Below are 18,773 nucleotides of genomic sequence, written 5' to 3' on the forward strand. Positions count from 1 at the left end.
GGTGCTTTCGGTCCAGCTGACCTACACCACCTTCGTTCTAGACAGATTGATACTTTTCACCTGGGTGCTCTTCTTTCCAAATGTTGTAAATCTCTGTCACGTTGCCAGCATTTTATACCATGCCTCACTCCTCAAAAAAGAAAGAATTACTTCTGATCAGTGAAAATCATTGTGAGTTACTGAATGCCAAACAACTTGTGCGTTGTTATCATACACCCCCATGCCCAGCTTCATTGACTTTAAAACTAATGTCCTAGAGCCAGATACTATATCTTGAACAAAATACTTTGACCCATGGCACTATGACAGGGTTACCATGGGAGTCAGTGAGAGCTTGGTCTGTAGGGATGCATGGACATGTGTGTAAATTAATGGGATATACTTGTACGGGGGACTCTGTGCTTGTGTTATATGTACTCGTGGCACAGGGCAGACCTTTCACCATATGTGGCACCATTACACCTATAACACATACAACTATTTTTTTAAATGGGAGGAATTTAAAGTGCAGATAATGTTCTGCAAAAATGTTCATAATATGAAAAAACAATTCTGTACTTTAAATTTCTTCCATTTAAAACACGCAATGAAAATGCAATAGGTCTCGCCTTTGATTAAGTTAAAGCCATCTGCATTGCTAATGGTATTGTATAGTAAAGCAAATGACTTTAACTTAATGAAAGGCGAGACCTATTGCATTTTTTAATGCTTGTTGACCCTGCTGTGCGACACCCTCATAGATTCTCACCCATTGTAATGTTCTTAATAAAATGTTTTTTAGAGGCACCCTCCATTCTCCACCCTTTAAACTAAGGTCACCTATTAAGGACAGATTAGGTTAGGGGTCCTTAGCAGGTTGTGTGTGACATGTGCACACATGTGCAGGCTGAATGAGAACGTTTGTTGTCTGACTCAGCATGGGAGCTGTACACAGGTAGCACCGTGACAGACGAGGCTCAGTCTAAAATGCTATGAATAAATGGGTCCTTATATGCACTACTTCCCGTTTGTAAAGTGTATATTGTTTTCACTTGTGTGCTTCGGGGCTTATTTACAAGCCCCTTGCACCATCGGAGACACTGATCTCCTCCTTTCCGCAATAAAACCATCCACTTTGGTACCCACACACTGTTCAACATTTCCAGTCACCAGACCACATCTCCCACTCATCACCCGGCAACCTGGCTACCAGCCTCACAAAGGGCATTCTTTAAAACTCTCACCCTTTCCTTCAGGGATGTGCATGGAACCTCACACACTAATCTCTCCCAGAACCCTTCTTAGTGCCTCTTAACTCAAATGATGCCCTCCACAAACCTAAAGCACTTTTCCATCCTTTAACCACACTGTATTATATATACGTTTGGGAAACTTAAAGCATTATTGGGTAACCGGAATTATTAGCTCCTTCCCACAGTAAATTATGAACTAAATCCTCTGCTCGTGCATTCGGCTGCCCTTAAGACGAACCTCTCCATCCTTCAGCACCTGCCTGGCTGATCCGTCCCTTCAGTCTCGCTCCCAGCTGTTAGACTTCTTCGAACTACATATTGATTTGATTACACCACGATATATGATGATTATAATAAATGTACCATCATTGCGTTGATCACTGACCATCAGTCATCTTCTCCACCAATTCACGCAACCATACCACCACCAATGGTATATCATGCAGTCTTGATATATATGGGATATAGCGTATAGGATATATATCCTTAATTGCAAAAATCAAGCAAATACAAAATGGCAGAACAGAAGCATCAAGTACTAAAGGAAAACACAAATCACCCTCACTCCACATGTCTTAATTTTGAAAATGTGATGCTGTCAAAATGAGGTGACACATACGGGTTGATATACTTTTTGAGGTTTTGTGCTTCACAAATCTCATCACACTCTCAAATGCTGCAAGAGTCCTGTGTGTATCATCTAAGATGTGCTCTAACCCTTATTCAATCAATGTAACTTTATTCGGCATGGAACCAGAATCTTCCCCTATCGAGGGTTAGAGGTGAAACCCGAAGACTGGTCTTGTGTGAAAGCAAGTTCCTAGTTGTAACTGTGATGAGGCAGTTGTCAAATCGGTGGTTGCTGAGATAAATTATGCTCCTCCCGCTCCCCAAGGGGGTCTCCCTCTTACCATCCCCCTGTGCCCTGGCCCCGATTTATTGGGAAATATGGATGGGTGGGGTGCTGTTTGCAGAAGTACTCTGGTGTGATTAACTGCTGCTTGCTTTTCTTGAATATTACCTTTTATTGTTTAATTGAGATACATAGCACTGTTGATTTGAGGTGATTGGGTAACTATCACTGTTAATGCCTTGCTGTTACACTGAAGATTGATAATCCTCTGCCATGCGAACTCCAACTGTATTATTTAAGTGTGCCTTGATTTTTCCACTGAGTACAATAAAAACATGCTTAAAAAAACAAAAAACGTGATTCGGTCATATTAAAATAGACCACAAAAGTACAGTGCAATCATAAGCAACAAAGTACCAGGCTAAGACTGACTTGCAGGATTCATATACGTAACTCCTAGAACACTACAACTGTCTTTGGAGAGGGTTCAGCTCGCTGAGCCATACAGAACTATGCATCCTGCTCTATGCAGTGGAATAAATTAATAGCTGGGTGCCAGAACTGTAATACCAATGAGAATATGGCACCCTCACCTGATGATGCCCATTGATAATACCATTATTTACTGCAGTATTTCAGAATCGGGCACAACCCCTCTCAATGTCATTGCAACGGATGAGGTATAGCGACTATGCTACCGACCTGCGTTCTAATTCCATCCTTGGCACTTCACCAAAAAACACTGTCTGATCTTGGGCGAAATATTATCTCCTAGTTCTTTAACAGTGCATAGGTCAAACACACAAGGGCACAGTGTACAGACCAGTTGCATGATCTTATCACGCCTTGGTTTCTAAAATAGAGCCTTGTTGTATTCTACACACCACCAGACCTATATTGAGGAACTGCACTCCAGAAGCGAGGACAAAACAGAAACAGTGGATTCTGGGAACACCACATTCTGGATTCAATGACTTCAGCAAACGCTCAGAATAATATAAAATCAGAGTCACGTGATCGCCAAAAACAGATAAACCTAAATGATGTCCAAAAATCACAGGCGCGATTTGCCCATTCGGCCTTCAGGATACAGGCCTTGAGTTAGGATACTTATAAACACGCAAGGATGCTGATTGGGGGAAAGAGCGAGGAGACCGAGCCATGCTTCTTCTTATGCAGCTCAACAATGCATTTCTGGTTGGTTTACATTCACCAAGAGCGCAGTTAACAAGACCAGAACTTAGTGGGCGGTGGTGGATGGTGGAGCAGGGGGGATTCACGTCACGTCGGCACAGGGATTTATCACCCGTGTAGGAGTATTTGGTAGACGCTTAAAGGAATGACATAGGAAGAAGTGTCCTTACTGCAGAGCATTAATGAACTGTATGGAACGATAGAGAGCTGCCCTATTATATACGGAACTACTATCTATATTGGTAAGCATAATGCTCCCGTGTAGCAGCGAGAAAACTGATTGACATGCTCTAAACATCCGAAATGCACAAACGGGGCTTTGGCTGAAAGGCTGCTATTAGAGAAGAAGTTTAAGGGCTGCAGGAGTGTAGCTACCACTGGTGTAGCAGGTACAGTGGCACCGGGACCAAAGCCTACTGAACCACGATAATAATTGCTGTGTTTTACCACTCCGACAGCAGATAAAGGGGCCCGTTTCCTTTCATGCACCAAGGTCCATGGCATCCTTGCTGAGTGGGCGGGACTTAAAACATGGAAAGCTGCAGAGCCGCGAGGACCTTATAGCACTGTGTGCTAAAGTTCATTTGAATGAATGAATGAAGGCACTCAAGCGCGCGGCTACTGAGTGTCCTGGCGCTGAGGCAAAGGAAGGGAAGGAATGCACAGAATTAAAGGCACATCTTGGGAGCACGGGCACTATTAAAATGGTTTGCTGGCGCTGAGTTGGTTTGCTATTGGTTTAATGTAGAGCGCTCCTGTGCCAAATGGGCTACCTTGGGGTGCAAATGCAGTGATAAAAGCAATAACTAAACGCCATAATAGTGAAGGTATTAAAAATAAAAATAAACTGAATGGAGCAGCGTAGAACTGCCCTTACTATGTGTGCACGGGCTGCATGAGAGTATTAAACTCTCCTTACTACAGAGGTTGGGCGCTGACCTCGAGGCGCATTGTAGAAATGGACTCTGGGCAGCGACATGGAAGGCAGCGAACACCACTGAGCAAAACTGTCTTTAGGGCCGAGATAAAAGTCGGGACTGAATGGAGGAATTGCAGAATTTTAGCGCGTACAGAAAGAGAACGTGGCTGGGGGCATAATTCAGAATACTTCTCAGTGCAGATCGGCTTAATTGGCTGACAGAACAGCGCATCGACATGACTGGGAGCATGTTTAAAAATAGCGCCAATGGCATCATAATGAAAGAGGTGGCTGGACTGTCCTTAAATATAGATATCACACGGTCTGACTGGAGCTCCCTTGCGTGCCCTTGCTGCCGAGGCAGGGCGTTCAGTAAAGGGTATCCGCAAAGCTTTGACTGCTGATGAAGGATACGGGCTGCCAGGGACAGGGGGCCGCTGTCATTAGAGTGTGAAGGTAGAACTGTCCTTTAATCTTTGACAGGTGTGGGGATAATTGAGATGTGCACAGCTGCCCCTGGAGCAGATATATAAGGGGCTGAAAGGAATAATACAAGGTACGGGGATAATGGAATGTGTAGAATAATCCAATCTGCCCTTGGTGCAGACATAGAGCAGGGACAGAATGGGACAACAACTAAATGCAGTGTGCGTGAACGAGCATCCCTAGGCAGTGGACACCCAGAGAGGTTGTTTGAAGAGTGGCAAAACAGCGACCCATGCGCGGGTTACCTAGGCAGAGCCTCTTCTGTGCGCCTCGGCACGCCTTCCTCGCAGACTCCTCTCCGTGCTGCCCTCCAGCGCGGGGACTTTGCACGAGGGCATGCACAGGTAGCTGAGTCCGGATCCGGGAGGGAAGGCGCTCGGTCCGGAGCCCCGGGCAGTCAGAGAGAGATCCAGGACATTGCGCTGCTGCTTCCACTGCTCTGGCGTGTGCTCTCGGGCTCTATGAGCGCGCGCCGAGGCAGGCAAGGCGGCTCACGTGCTCTTATGGAAGCTCAAGGCGCCCCCTTGCAAGCCTGCTAGTAGTAGACACCACTGCCCACGAGACAAATATTCGGGCAGTTGAGACCCGATAGCAAGTCTTGAAACACTTTTAAAGGTCTATTTTCGCAAAGTTTATGATGGTGTTTAACATACTGGAAAATGTAAAACTCTGCGTGCCCCAAGCTGTGCACAAGTGCTAAAAAATAGAGTGCCTAATTAGCACAGACGTTGTGCAGTGAAGTAAAATGAAAAGGCATCGCAACCCTGTCTTACAGTTCACTTTTATGGTTCTGAGCCTAATTTACAGCAGACGCTCCGATATAAATGTTGCTCTTGATACACGCTGTGACTGTAAATACATATATTTATGCAATGTATGTATTACTATCAAAACCACACATTCATGTTTAGATGCTAGTTTCTGACTGCAAAGCGGGGAGCGGTTCATACAAATTAAGAGTGCATTATAGTATGATGCATGCATGCAGAAAGGTTCACCTACCACGCATTAAAACATGGGATAGTGCACGAGGTTTGTGTTGATATGTTTATGAGGGCTCTTAAGTGACCTCCTGACTTCACAAAAGCTGTAAACAAACGCGTCCCGAAAACGAAGAGGATCGCGCCGGAGCTTGTCTTTATGGGGCCATGTGTTTGAAACACATGGCTCCATAAAGATAAGAAACCTTTTACTTGAGCCGGAAAGCAGACGAGCCCGTCCAAGAGGGCCAGCCGAAAAATTGAAAAGTCTACGTCACAAAGTGCTCTTTCCCAATGGCTGGCCACCGTTTAGCATAAACGGTGACTCCGACCAATGGGTAAGAGGGATGGGGCTTGAAGCCCTTGAAAGAATTCCCTCTAAATCATTAAATCTCGCCAGCGAGACTGCGCATGTACGCAGCCCACGCCAGCCGAGACCTAAAAGTAGCTGTATTTCTCACTTATAATTATAGCAGTGTGGCTATCAGCCCCTGAGAGCAAAATGTCTTGTTTGTGTAAATGTGACATTTTGAAATGGGAGAAAATTAAATTGAACAGTTCACTTTGTTTAATTTGAATTCCATAAAACTCATCATTTTAATTTTCTCCCATTTCATAGGGCACATTTACAAACAGCAGGCAGTTTGCTCCCAGTGGCCTTTAGGCAGGGTGCCATATTTATAACAGAAAAATACAGCCATTTGTTTAAATGGGACGAAGTTAAAGTGAAGAAACATGTTTGATAAAACTTTAAGACATAATTGGCATAGTTGAAAGTAGAGAAAAACATTAAGACCTTGTTTCACAGAAACATTTTTCTTCACTTCGTATTTCTCCCATTTGAAAAAAAATACTTTTTCAGTTACAATTATGACACTGTGTCTACTGGCCTTGGGGAGCTAGATGCCTGCTATTTGTAAATGTGATACTTTGAAATGGGTTAAAGTTAAAATGAAGAGTTAACTTAATCATTAATTTAACTCTACATTTTCATTTTCTTCAAGCATTCAGAAACATCATTTTGTTATCCTGCTCCAATATTCAGTTGACAAGGGCTTATGAAATACCTCAATGCTTCAGGTATTCACCTCTGTGCCCTCTGGGTCATAAATCTGAGTTGAGCACTGCTAATTATCAGATTATGCTATCTGCAGTTTAATAATAAAATAATCTGAATGAGACACGTTAGTGATAGATTCCTTACCTTAGAATTACCCCCAGGAGTCAGACTGGATCCTGAAAGTTTTCGTCAGCAGTACCCCTGTGCATCGGATGGTGGCGTCGTGCGGCTCCGCGTCTGTCATAGGCTGCATGATCGCCGGGATAACGTCGTGGCAGCTACTTAGATGCCGCCCTCGCGCGCTGATGTCGGTTCTTTCTTTTTCCGCGCCAGCAACCGCAGATCCGCAGAGAGCGTTACCCCCAGTCAATTTTTGACTGAGTTTTTGGGACTTTTGTCTCTGTCTTATTTGAGTCTTTGACTCCTGGTGTTATAGGGATGTCCGGTTTCAAATCTTGCGAGGTGTGTCCCCGCATGAGGTCGGTGACTCTCTCACAACGCGAGTGTCTCTACTGCCTGGTGCGCGAACATGACCCCACGCCGTGCTACAAATGCTGGGCCATGGCTCCCAAAACGCCGGATCATGGCTCCCAAAACTTTGCGGGAGCGGTCCCGAAAGTTGCTTGAGGCCCGGGAGTCGGGTCTGTGCCTTTCAAGGTCGCAGTCCCGTGGAAGGTCGAGGGACCGGTTGCGGAGCCGCCATCATCGTTCGACAAAGTCTTCGCACTCGGAGTTAGGTAAGACAAAGCACAAGAAGTTGAAGAAGCGACGTCGCTCTTCGCCATCCCTTAGCCTGTCGTGCGACATGGCTGTGGGTGAGGGTGGTGCCACCCCACGGCTCCGGAGGAGCCTGCGCAGTTGCCTATGGCCTACCCGCCTTTCCCGGGTCCGTCTGCGACTCTGGCCCAGCTGCAGGACTTCATGTCAGCCATGGCTCTCCCTTTTGACCAGTTGGGCCCTACTGGCATGCCTATGGGCACCGCGGGTTCGACTGGGGGTCCTCACCCTTCTTCGTCATCGGCTCTGGCCCCGACGTGGTCGACAGCTCCTGCCTCGGCGCAGCGAGCCCCCATGGATCCATGCATGGATCACAGCCGACGCCGGTTGACCTCATACGACCTCCACCAACGCCAATCCCAACGCCGATGGGGAATTTCTATCCCTTTTCTCCATCCTCTTCCGCCTTCTTTTCCGCCTGCCAAGCAGGTTACGGAGGACGGGGGAGGACTGGCAGGGCTCTGAAGACCCTCTCGCAGCCCAATGCGAGTTAGACCCGGACTGGGCAGAGGATTTGGAGGACGCGGGTGGACTGGATTTTTCTCCAGTACCCGGCGCACTGTCTCCTTCTACTGTGGCTATGGAGGAGGGTGGCACTTATTCAGTGGTGTTGCGTAGGGCAGCTGGGGCTCCCAACCTCGAGCTCCCTACAGTGGTCGTTAGGACTAACCTCCCGACAGAACTGCTTCGGCCGGCGGCTTCCTCTGCGGAGCTGCTGCTGCCCTTCAATGACTCACTTTCAGACGTTCTTTTGGGCACCTGGTCCAGGCCCAACACAGGGGCTCCTGTGGATAGGAACGTGGCCCGAAGCCATCGCCCGACCCCGGGCGACCCCATTTTCCTCTCCCAACACCCTACCCCTGAGAGCCTCTGCGTCTCTGAGCGCATTCCCTTCCGCACCTCCAGACAGGGAATCCAAGAAACTGGAGCCGTTTGGGAAGAAGATTTTCTCTTCCGCCAGTTCAGGATTGCGGTCTGTGAACACCGCATGCCTCTTGGGCCGTTATTCCCACTCTGTGTGGGATACGGTGGCACAGGTGCTGCCGCCGTGTCCGGACGAGGCCCGGACAATGCTCTCCCAAGCTATTGCTGAGGGGAGAGATGCAGCCAAGTTCACGATTCGTTGTGGCCTTGACACCGCCGACTCGCTGAGCAGAGCAATTTCCACAACAGTGGCGCTACTCTGTCACGCCTGGCTGAGAACAACGGGCTTTTTTGGGGATGTCCAGAATACTCTGATGGACATGCCTTTTGATGTCACTCGCCTTTTTGGTGACAAGGCAGACAGTGCGTTGGAGCCTTTTAAGGACTTGCAGGCTATGGCCATGTCCTTGGGCCACGAGGACTCCTTCGGCTTCTGCTTTTCGGTCCTTTTGTGGCCAAGGAAGTGGTGCCCAAACACGTTTGTTGCTGAGCAGGCCTATAGCTCTGAAACAGTCTCAGCGCAGCTGCGGACGTGGGACCCGCCGAGGTGGGTCACAGGGCCAGCGGGCGGGTCAGTCCACCACTGCCTCCAAACCTTCCTAGTCCGGTGTTTCAGGCCCACCAAACGCGAGTGGGTGGCAGGATTCGCCATCAGCTCTCCCACTGGCGCACCATCACTTCGGACAGGTGGGTTTTACAGATTGTCCGAAGGGGCTATTCCCTCCACTTCGAGACTACCCCTCCAGCCATGCCACCTCAGTACCACCGCATGTCGGGGGATCACTTGGCACTTCTCCAGCAGGAATTTGCGGTCCTCTTGGCCATTGAGCGCGTTTTGACGCCAGAAGTCAGTCGTGGTTGTTACTCCCCCTACTTCTTGGTTTCAAAGAAGGACAAGGGCCTGCGTCCCATCTTAGACCTTCGGAACGTCAATCGCTTCCTCCGTAAGGAGAAGTTCAAGATGCTCACACTTGCTCAGGTCTTGTCTGCCCTAGACCCGCAAGACTGGATGGTAGCGTTGGACTTGCAGGACGCTTATTTTCATATCCCCGTCCTGCCTTACCAGCACCCCTCGGGTGTTCACAAAAGTGATGGCGGTGGTCGCAGCTCCTCTGCGCAGATCAGGGATTTCTGTTTTCCCCTATCTCGATGACTGGTTGTTGAAGGCGGGCTCGCCCCAGGCCGTCGTGTCCCACATCCAGACTATGGCCAACCTCCTGCATTTGCTGGGGTTCTCCATCAACGTGCCGTTGTCGCACCTGATTCTCTCTCAGAACCCCCTCTTTATCGGAGCAGTTCTGGACACAGCGCAGTTTTGGGTTTATCCTCCCGAACAGCGAGTCCGGGAAATTCGGGCTATGATTCCGATCTTTCGGCCCTTGTCCTGGGTTTCGGTCAGGATGACCTTGAGGCTGCTGGGCCTCATGGCCTCCTGCATCCTGCTGTCCAATCATGCCAGATGGCATATGCGGGCTTTGCAGTGGGACCTGAAGTTCCAGTGGGCTCAGCATCTAGGGGACCTGTTGGAGTATGTCCAGATCTCGGGGGCACTGCACAACAGTTGCAGTGGTGGCTCATGAACCACCATTGGATCAGTGGCAGATCACTCTCCCTTCCCCTACCGGAGCACACTATGGTGACAGATGCTTTCCTCCTGGGATGGGGAGGCCACATGGGAGAGGCGGAGATCAGATGCCTCTGGTCTCTGGCGGAGTCCAGGCTCCATATCAACCTTCTGGAGCTCCAGGCGATCCTACTTGCACTGAAGGCATTCCTTCCCTCTGTCAAGGGGAGACTAGTGCAGGTGTTCACAGACAACACCACCGCCATGTGGTACTGCAACAATCAAGGCGCTGTGGGCTCGTGGACCCTATGTCAGGAGGCTCTGCGTCTCTGGACATGGCTGGAACGTCAAGGCATTTCCTTGGTGGTTCTTTGAACGCCAGGACGGAGAAACTCAGCCACAGGTGCATGATGGATCACGAATGGCGTCTTCACTCGGAGGTGGTGCAAGGTCTCTTTCAACAGTGGAGAGAGCTTTGGTTGGATCTATTCGCCACCGAAGAGAACGCACAATGTCAGCAATTCTGCGCGTTGGAATTTTCAAGGCGGCACTCGCTCGGCGACGCTTTTCGTCACAAGTGGAGTTGCGGTCTATTGTATGCCTTTCCACCTATACCACTTCTACCCAGAGTGCTGAGGAAGATCAGGCGCGACCGGGCCCAAGTCATTCTTGTGGCCCCGGACTGGGTTCGAAGAGTTTGGTATCCCAAGCTACTCAGTATGAGCGTGGATCCCCCGATCCAACTGCCTCTGTGGGAGGATCTTCTGTCACAGCAGCAGGGGACGGTCCTCCACCCGAACCTGTCCAGCCTCCACCTCCATGCGTGGAAATTGAGCGGTGACAGTTGATTCCATTTGACTTGCCTTCTGAAGTCTGTAATATCATTCTGGCAGCCAGGCGTCCCTCCACTAAATCGGTATAAGCCTACAGGTGGATCAAATTTGTGGCATGGTGCACAGCAAAGGCTGTGGATCTCCTTTCTGCCCCTCTTTCAGAATTCCTTTTGTTCCTTCTTTCTTTGGCCCGGCAGGGCTCTGCTCTGGGCACTATTAAGGGCTACCTTTCTGCAATTTCGGCCTGTCTCAGGCTCCCTGATCAGCCCTCTCTTTTCAAGTCCCCTGTCGTAAGTAGATTTCTCAAAGGCATTACTCACCTTTTCCCTCCTATTCCGTTTGTGATGCCACAGTGGGACTTGAATCTGGTTCTTACTTATTTGATGTGTGCTCCTTTTGAGCCGCTTTACAACTGTCACCTTTGTTTACTAACTTTGAAGACTGCTTTCCTGGTTGCCATCACCTCCGCTAGGTGCGTGAGTGAGCTCCAGGCTCTTACCTGTAAACCTCCTTTTCTGTCTGTTCATCCGGACAAGGTTATGCTCCGCACTCGTCCTTCCTTCTTGCCAAAAGTTGTTACTCCCTTCCACATCAGGCAAACTATCACCTTGCCCATTTTCTTTCCGCCTCCGCACCCTTCCAGAGAGGAAGAGCGGCTCCACTGTCTGGACCCAAAACATGCGCTTTCATTTTACCTGAATCGCACACAACAGTTCCGGGTGGATGACCAGCTTTGTCGGCTACATAGGTGCCAAGAAAGGCTGGGCTGTACACAAGAGGACTATCTCCTGCTCGGTCGTCTTGTGTATAAAAGCCTGTTATTCTCTGGCTAAAAAGGAACCTCCGGTGGGTTTGCGCGCCTATTCTACCAGGGCGACAGGAGCTACTACTGAATTGGGAGGTGGTGTCCCCCTGCAAGACATCTGTCATACAACCATGTGGGCCTCGCTACACACTTTTACTAAGCATTATTGCCTTCACAGCCAAGTCCGGAGAGACGGCTTCTTTGGCCATTCTGTTCTCCATGACTTTCTGGTGTGATCTTGGTTTGCAGACCCACCAGCGGGGTTGGTATTGCTGGGGTATCTATTCTAAGGTAAGGAATCTATCACTAACGTGTCTCTTTAAGATGCACAAGTTACTTACCTTCGGTAATGATATATCTGTAAGATACATTAGTTGGTGATAGATTCTTTACCGCCCCACCAATCCTCCCCGTTCTGCAAACTGATTTCTAGGGTTAAGGTCAACCTTTTCAGGGCCCTAGTTTCATTGCACCAGTGGTCAGTATCTTGCATGGCTCTGCGTTCCTGGCGCAGAAAGTAGTGTATAGAACTGACGTCAGCGTCCGAGTGCGCCGTTTAAGTATCTGCCGCGACGTCAACCCGGCGATCACGACGCCTATGACAGACGCGGAGCCGCACGACGCCACCTTCCGACGTGCAGGGGTACTGCTGATGAAATCTTTCCGGATCCAGTCTGACGCCTGAGGGTAATTCTAAGGTAAGGAATCTATCACTAACTAATGTCTCTTACAGATATATCATTACCGAATGTAAGTAACTTGTGCTACACAGATTTTCCTTAACTGTAAAAGGAAAATGCAAGAATATTTATTGCCGTGCTTGATTAAAAATGAACTCAAGGCTGTGAGCTACTCTGAATGTGGCTGCAAGCTACTGGTAGTTTGTGATCAACTGGCTGTAGACATCTGTTTTTGATCGCCGGGACATAGGGTCCTGGTATGGATGATCAGTTATTTGCTTGGTGTGAAAGCGGACCCTATCAAGGTGGATAGTCCTCTGCCTGTAAATCTACTTTGCACTACCAAGAAGCAAACTCCTGAAGGCGTCTGAGCTCATTGCAGCAGGGCTAACACCGCTATCACAGCTTTGGTGTACGGGGGTATCTGTTCCAGACATCTGCCAGGCCGCAATGCTGAACACGTTCACAAAGCACTGCTGCCTTGAGAGCCAGGTCTGTCGGGAAGGTCACTTCACCCGTCACTTCTGCAGTATGTTTTCCACCCTTTGGAAGTGTTGCCATTATATCAGTTTTAAAGGTGAGGAATCTGCGGTTAGAAGTATCCAATCAGCAGAGAAAAGTATTTACTTTCAGTACTGCACTTTCTGGTGTATACTCTACATGCAAATTCCTCACCTCACCTCACTGCACTTCACCTTCCTCTTTTACCTTCTAAAAAGGTCCCAAGGTAGGAATTTGCATACTATCCTAGATGATTTGTTCTACACTCCATGTCTAAGGGCGTACAAGGAGAATGAGACAAGAAACTGGCATCCGTGCTCAGGGGTGGCAGTTTTTGGCTCTTCTTCATCACTTCCAGTGCTGTATGGTGCTCCCTACCTGCGAGGAGAATTCTGCGGATGCAGTTTTTCATCGGGGGGCATTCCAAAGACATTAAATCTGTGGTTTGTTGGAGAATCTACCAGAAAGAGCATTGTCAAAGGCAAGTAACTTGTTCATTAGGGCAACGTCAATGAAAGATACTTATTGTCTTACATGAAAAAATATGTAGTCTCACACTTATACGGGGCCTATGTTTAATTAATTGTGCCTACCGGTAGAAGGAACAGAAATTCTGTCCCAACTACTGACCGTGCATGCTTCTTCTAGACCCCTCAGATCTAACTCTCTTTCGCTCAACTGTCCTGTAGGAAGAAAAGTAGTAGAGGCAGATATTTTGGGGTCCTAGACTCCAAACGTGGGATGGCCTTCACCAGGAACTGCAGCAGATCTCACTGATGGTTTTTTAGTTGAACTTCTTTTCCCTCTCCTGTTAGTCCTTTCCTGAGTTTTCCTCTGTTTTGTTTCCTATCCTAATGCCATGATGACTTTGTTTGGTAGTTTTGTGCTTTACAAATAAATACATTTTGGAACAGGATATTAAATGGTTTACTGAAAACTTGGAGAGTGGCAAGCTACCAGAAGGGGGTAGTTAGTATCAAATGAAATTATTTATAGTATTTAGTGGGTCACTGAATACCCCAATTTATGGGCAAATTTAATGAAGCATTTGCTGTGAGAGAGCTGCATCTGTTGATGGGGGGTGCATGGGGAGGACTAGAGTTATGAGAGAGATCCTTTGGAATATGGTGCGTTATTTCCATTGTGCATGATTGGAGTTATAACCAAGATTTTCTGCAAGATAGTATTGAAGAACCAAGCAGCTTTTTATATCAAGAACAATGCATTTTACTCAACCTGTGTAGTTTGTTCTTTGTGTTGAATACGGTCAAGAAGGACTCGTGTGATTTTGTTGTTTTGCGCTTTGATATTAAAAAGATATCCAATACCATCAATTGGGTCAGCATTTTTGGAGTAGTGGTAACGTTCTGGATCTTATATTCTAAAATGATTGAGTACATTTTGTATAGGTAATGTGGTGGGAGCTCGAATAACTGTAGTGGTCTTGCATAGCTGGCCCAAAACTGTGGTAAGAAGTAGGGCCACTTCCGCATACAGCACACTTTTGCTCTGCGGATCATTATTTTTCCCCTGCTTCATCTATGTTTTACTAAGTCTCATGTAACATGTTGGATGTTTGGGAAGTACATTCAAGTACCAGGAACAGTCCAAAATATGGTCTGAAAGGGAGGCTAAATCTTCAACATCATCCTGTTTAGATTTCCATTTTTATCTGTTTTCCTTTTCGCTTGAAAGGTTCCTGCTTTAAATGGTTCTTTAGCAACATCAAAATATGGAAAGCAGGTGTATTTTAGAGGTCAATTGACTAGAAAAATAAGTAAGAGCTAAAATCGGCAGCGAATAGTTGTCTGCAACTTCCAAAGACAGACTGTCTTTGCACCTTGGTTCAAAAGATGATAATCTTTTTTAGGAGAGTAATTTTACCCTGAAGGAAAGAATCGCATATTGTCACATTTGCTGCTGTTTGTTTCGTATTTTATATCTTGCTGTTATTTGTTGTGGTGGCCTGTGCTAAGTACTAGTGTTATGGGTTCATAAACAATGGATTTTTTGAGTAACAACTATTTACAGTTATTTTAAACGCATCTAAAATGGGCCCATTTTGCTTTAATTTTCCAGGACGCTACAGGAGAGTTTATTAGCCAACTCGCGTGGTCTACAGTCCAGCAGCCCTAATTGCTTCGATCCAGAGTTACAATTTGCCATGGAGCTTTCTGTGAAAGAGCAGCAGGAAAAAGAGTCTCAACGGCAGAGGGAAGAGGCTGAGCTTGAACGGATTTTAAAACTTTCTCTAGAAGAGAAATAGACACAAGACGCGGGGTGAAAATTCTCCTACGTTGCACTGCAGAGAATGTATAAACTGTTATTCCACTGAAAGGTCTTACATTTCACCTACTATAGGTTGGGCCCTCCCTCAAAACCAGCAGTTTTTTCTTACAGTACATTATCCTCAGGAAATTTCGTTCTGAGGACTTGGATTATCAACCAAAGACTCTGTAATATGTTTAGATGTTTATTTTTTTAACAGGATTTTTTTAATAACGTCCAACCGGTGTTTTCCTTGAATGGACACTTCCTTAGCTACGTTACCCAAGTAATCTAGTCTGTTTTTAAGTTGCTGATACTTTGAAGGTTCAAAACATTCTTAGCGAGGGCCCTGTTGTGTGAAAAGAATCTGTGGAGAATAATTGCTTAATTATAAACCAACAACAAATACATCTAGACCCCACCCCCAATAATGCTGACTACGCGTGAGTCGGGAAACAAAACTCAGGTTAAATGCACAATTAAAGATTATTGCCAAAACGTGCACCATTTCCTTCCAGTGAAATGCCCATGTACTACTTACTAGAATACTAGAATATTTGTAATGCCTATTCATTGTGAAACACAACTCAGGTTAAAATGAACAAACAAGTACTACCAAACGTGTACCACGAGCTTCCAGTGCCATGCCCATGCACAACATGCTGGTATATTTAAATGCCTGCTTGTTATCCAGAAATCAAAACGATAAAACCAATACAGTGACGTAACACTTAAATAAATCAATAGGGTCTCCGTTCTTACCCCTTTTTGGTGGTTGATTGCTCTGGGATCCATATACTCAGCATGGTTGATGTGGGTTACTCCCTAAAAGATCTTGCCACATTTAGAACTTGGGTGTTAGAAATTGAACATTAAAAGGCACATTTTTGATTTTTGTAATTGTTTTAAATCTATGAGCCATATTCTTAATGTTTTCTTTTGCTTAAGTGCTGACATACTTCATAGTATGTTTAGTTGCTATCAGTTAGGTTGTACAATGCAGACTGGTTTCATGATGAGAATACCAATATTTGTTGGATGTTTTTCCGCGAAATGTTGCGGGTTCTTTTTCTGAAAATGCCTTTGTTGACAATGCCAGTGAAGTAGTTAAAAAAAATTATTTTCTTGAAAATGAATTCACAACTGTTGTACGTGGTATATTGGGACCCAGTGTTGGGCAGAATCTCTGTTTTTTTAGTAGCAGCTTAAAGTTAGTAGATAGAAATATTTATTTTTTTATTTTGGTTTTAGAATGTTACTGAATGTAAATTAAGCTGCGTCCTGTACCTGCTTCTCCTTGAACCTTGTAAGCATCTTCTGGAAGTTTGCTTGGTGTGCGATTGGATGTGAGGAGTGGTATCTGAGAGGTTGCTTGGTCTGAGAAAATTGTGTCTCTCTTTCCATGTATGTATCTATCGATATATAGGAAGGGCTTTTACTTTTCAGAAGAAACTGCCATTATAAGATGTTAGCACCCATTATTAAATGCTCCAGAAAAGAATACAATCTGTACTGATATGTGAGACTGTATTCTTAGCTAGGACCAATTTAACTTCTGAAAAATTAAATAGAATATTTGGGTTAATTCTTCAATTTTATTTACTTGGCCACTTCTCAAATGTGGTATTATAAGGTTGTCATGGCTGGCATTATCTTCTGATAAATGTTTAGCAAAACACATTCTTCAATTTTTTCTTGAAATGTTATTAAAACCACGGAAAAGCATTTTCCTTTGCTTATAATAATCTATCAAAATATGAATTAATAGTCAAAGATTGTTTTAACTCCCTTAGGGTGAATTTAGTAGATTATATTGATCAGTTGCCATGTAGTCTAAAAGCCAGTCCGTGTTTAGTTTGGTAAGGTTGAGCCGTTCCCCTAATATAATTTATTGCTTGTAGGAGTTTACTATATTTTGTTACACAAAGACTTTAATATCCTTCCTCAGTTAATTTATTCACGGTGAAACTTATTCCACTTTAACTGCATGGGTCGTATAAGGAGAGGTTGTACCACAAAATATAAGTGCAAAGTTCAATTTTTCCAGTCTCTAAAATGAGGACTGCAGCTTGTTTACCTCTCTATGTTGGCCAGTAAGAGGATATAGGCAATAGTGCAGGGAGGTCCCAACTGAGGCATGTCTCACTCCCCTCATTATGTTTCCATCAAGTTAAGGTTTGAGATCTGTCTGATGTCATGTTCTTCCAAAGCATCACATTTTAACAGCGTTTTAGTATAAATTGGGTGTAGATCATCAACTAAAATAAATAGGAAAACAGCTGTGTAGTGAAGTCTTTAGGACAAGTTACTTGACAGTATAGTCTATTCCTTCAGTGGCATATCCTAAATAATGCCCTGCCATGCGAAAGAGTATGACCTAATAACAAGACAGTAAAAAAATTCAAGCGCATTGCAAGCATCTGCCTTTTTATTACTCGTCACCGGGCATATGTGTTTCTGGGTGCACACACACACACAATGTGGCAGGTATAAGTAACTAGTGCACACCCTCTGAATTCTGTTGTTGCTGTCATTACAATTGATCATTGAGGTCAAAGTATATCATGATCCATGGCCATTGTGCATATATGTGCTTGCCTGTACAGCATGCTTTCAGTTCATATTTGTGTACACGTTTCCAGAGTGTTTGGACTGGAATCTGCTTCACAAAAGTGGCTGGCAACTAAAAAAAGAAAGGCTGATTTGGTACGGCTCATAGGCTGATTTGGTACGGCTCATAGCCGGCTCCATGTTTTCCATGCATTTTGATTTCAGTTCGTCGATGTTTGGTACTCAGTGGCCTCTCAGACCTGCTTCATATGATCTGCTTTGTTAGTATTTGGACAGAAGCCTAGTGCCTTTGTGCTTCCATTTGTTACTTTAACGCAGGGCTGTTTTGCTCCATATAAAAGAAGCCTCATTGGAATCCTTAATTATTTATATGCATTACGACTCACTACGACTCATCCCTAACTACTCACAGTATGCAGTAGACCCTTATTTTATTTTGACCTAGAGAGGATCTTCCTAATCCGCATTATTAAAGTCATTTGAATAGATCTCACTACATTTGCTCCATGTTTGCCCATAGTTCTCTTCACGTATATCTTCAAGAAGTTCATAATAATGACTGTGACCTATCCAGTATGAGACTAATGTCATGCTACAAGCATACCCAGAGAATAAATGAGTAAGAGACACTCGGTATCGCAAAAATACTACATCCACACTTCAGCAGCCTTATTTCAGATTTTTCCAGTGGCTTTCCTCTGGACTCTTATAATTGATAGCTCTCCTGATGGCTGCAAAATCAGTAGGTCAACAGACATTATGTCTCCTAGTAACATGATACTTGTTAACCACAAACCTTATCTCCAGAAAACTTGAATACATCTCCAGACTTTTTGGAGAGAATGAATCACAAACATACTTTAGCAACTCTATTTCAAAGGTTAAACTATCCCCTGACTGATTGCATCTTTGCAAGTCAGTCTCAGACTCAGACCTTGGTTCTAATGAAATATAGAGTGCAAGCAAACAAATTGTAACCTCTCCCTAACCTCTTTGGGATAGCTGCAGATTTCTTGTCTCTGGTGGCAAACTAAATACTGGCTGTTACTTTTGCTCTTTTCGGTGGCCCTGCTCATCTGAGCTCGTTTATCTTTGTGGTATTGTGAGTAGCATAGTTTGTCCTCTT

At 45.5% G+C, this 18,773-nt stretch overlaps 1 protein-coding gene across 2 annotated transcripts in view; it reads left to right on the forward strand.

The window, feature by feature from the left end:
• The window catches only part of ANKRD13A (ankyrin repeat domain 13A), a 350,794-nt gene extending 333,993 nt beyond the window's left edge, over positions 1-16,801 (forward strand). For both annotated transcript variants that reach the window (XM_085636228.1, XM_085636229.1), the window contains one exon: positions 14,888-16,801. In XM_085636228.1, the coding sequence (XP_085492354.1) occupies positions 14,888-15,074 (187 nt within the window). In that variant the 3' untranslated portion in view covers positions 15,075-16,801. The remainder of the gene's footprint in view (positions 1-14,887) is intronic.
• Positions 16,802-18,773: the final 1,972 nt, after the last annotated feature.

This window comes from Triturus cristatus, chromosome 11 (genome assembly GCF_964204655.1).
Source record: "Triturus cristatus chromosome 11, aTriCri1.1, whole genome shotgun sequence".
NCBI lineage: Eukaryota > Metazoa > Chordata > Amphibia > Caudata > Salamandridae > Triturus > Triturus cristatus.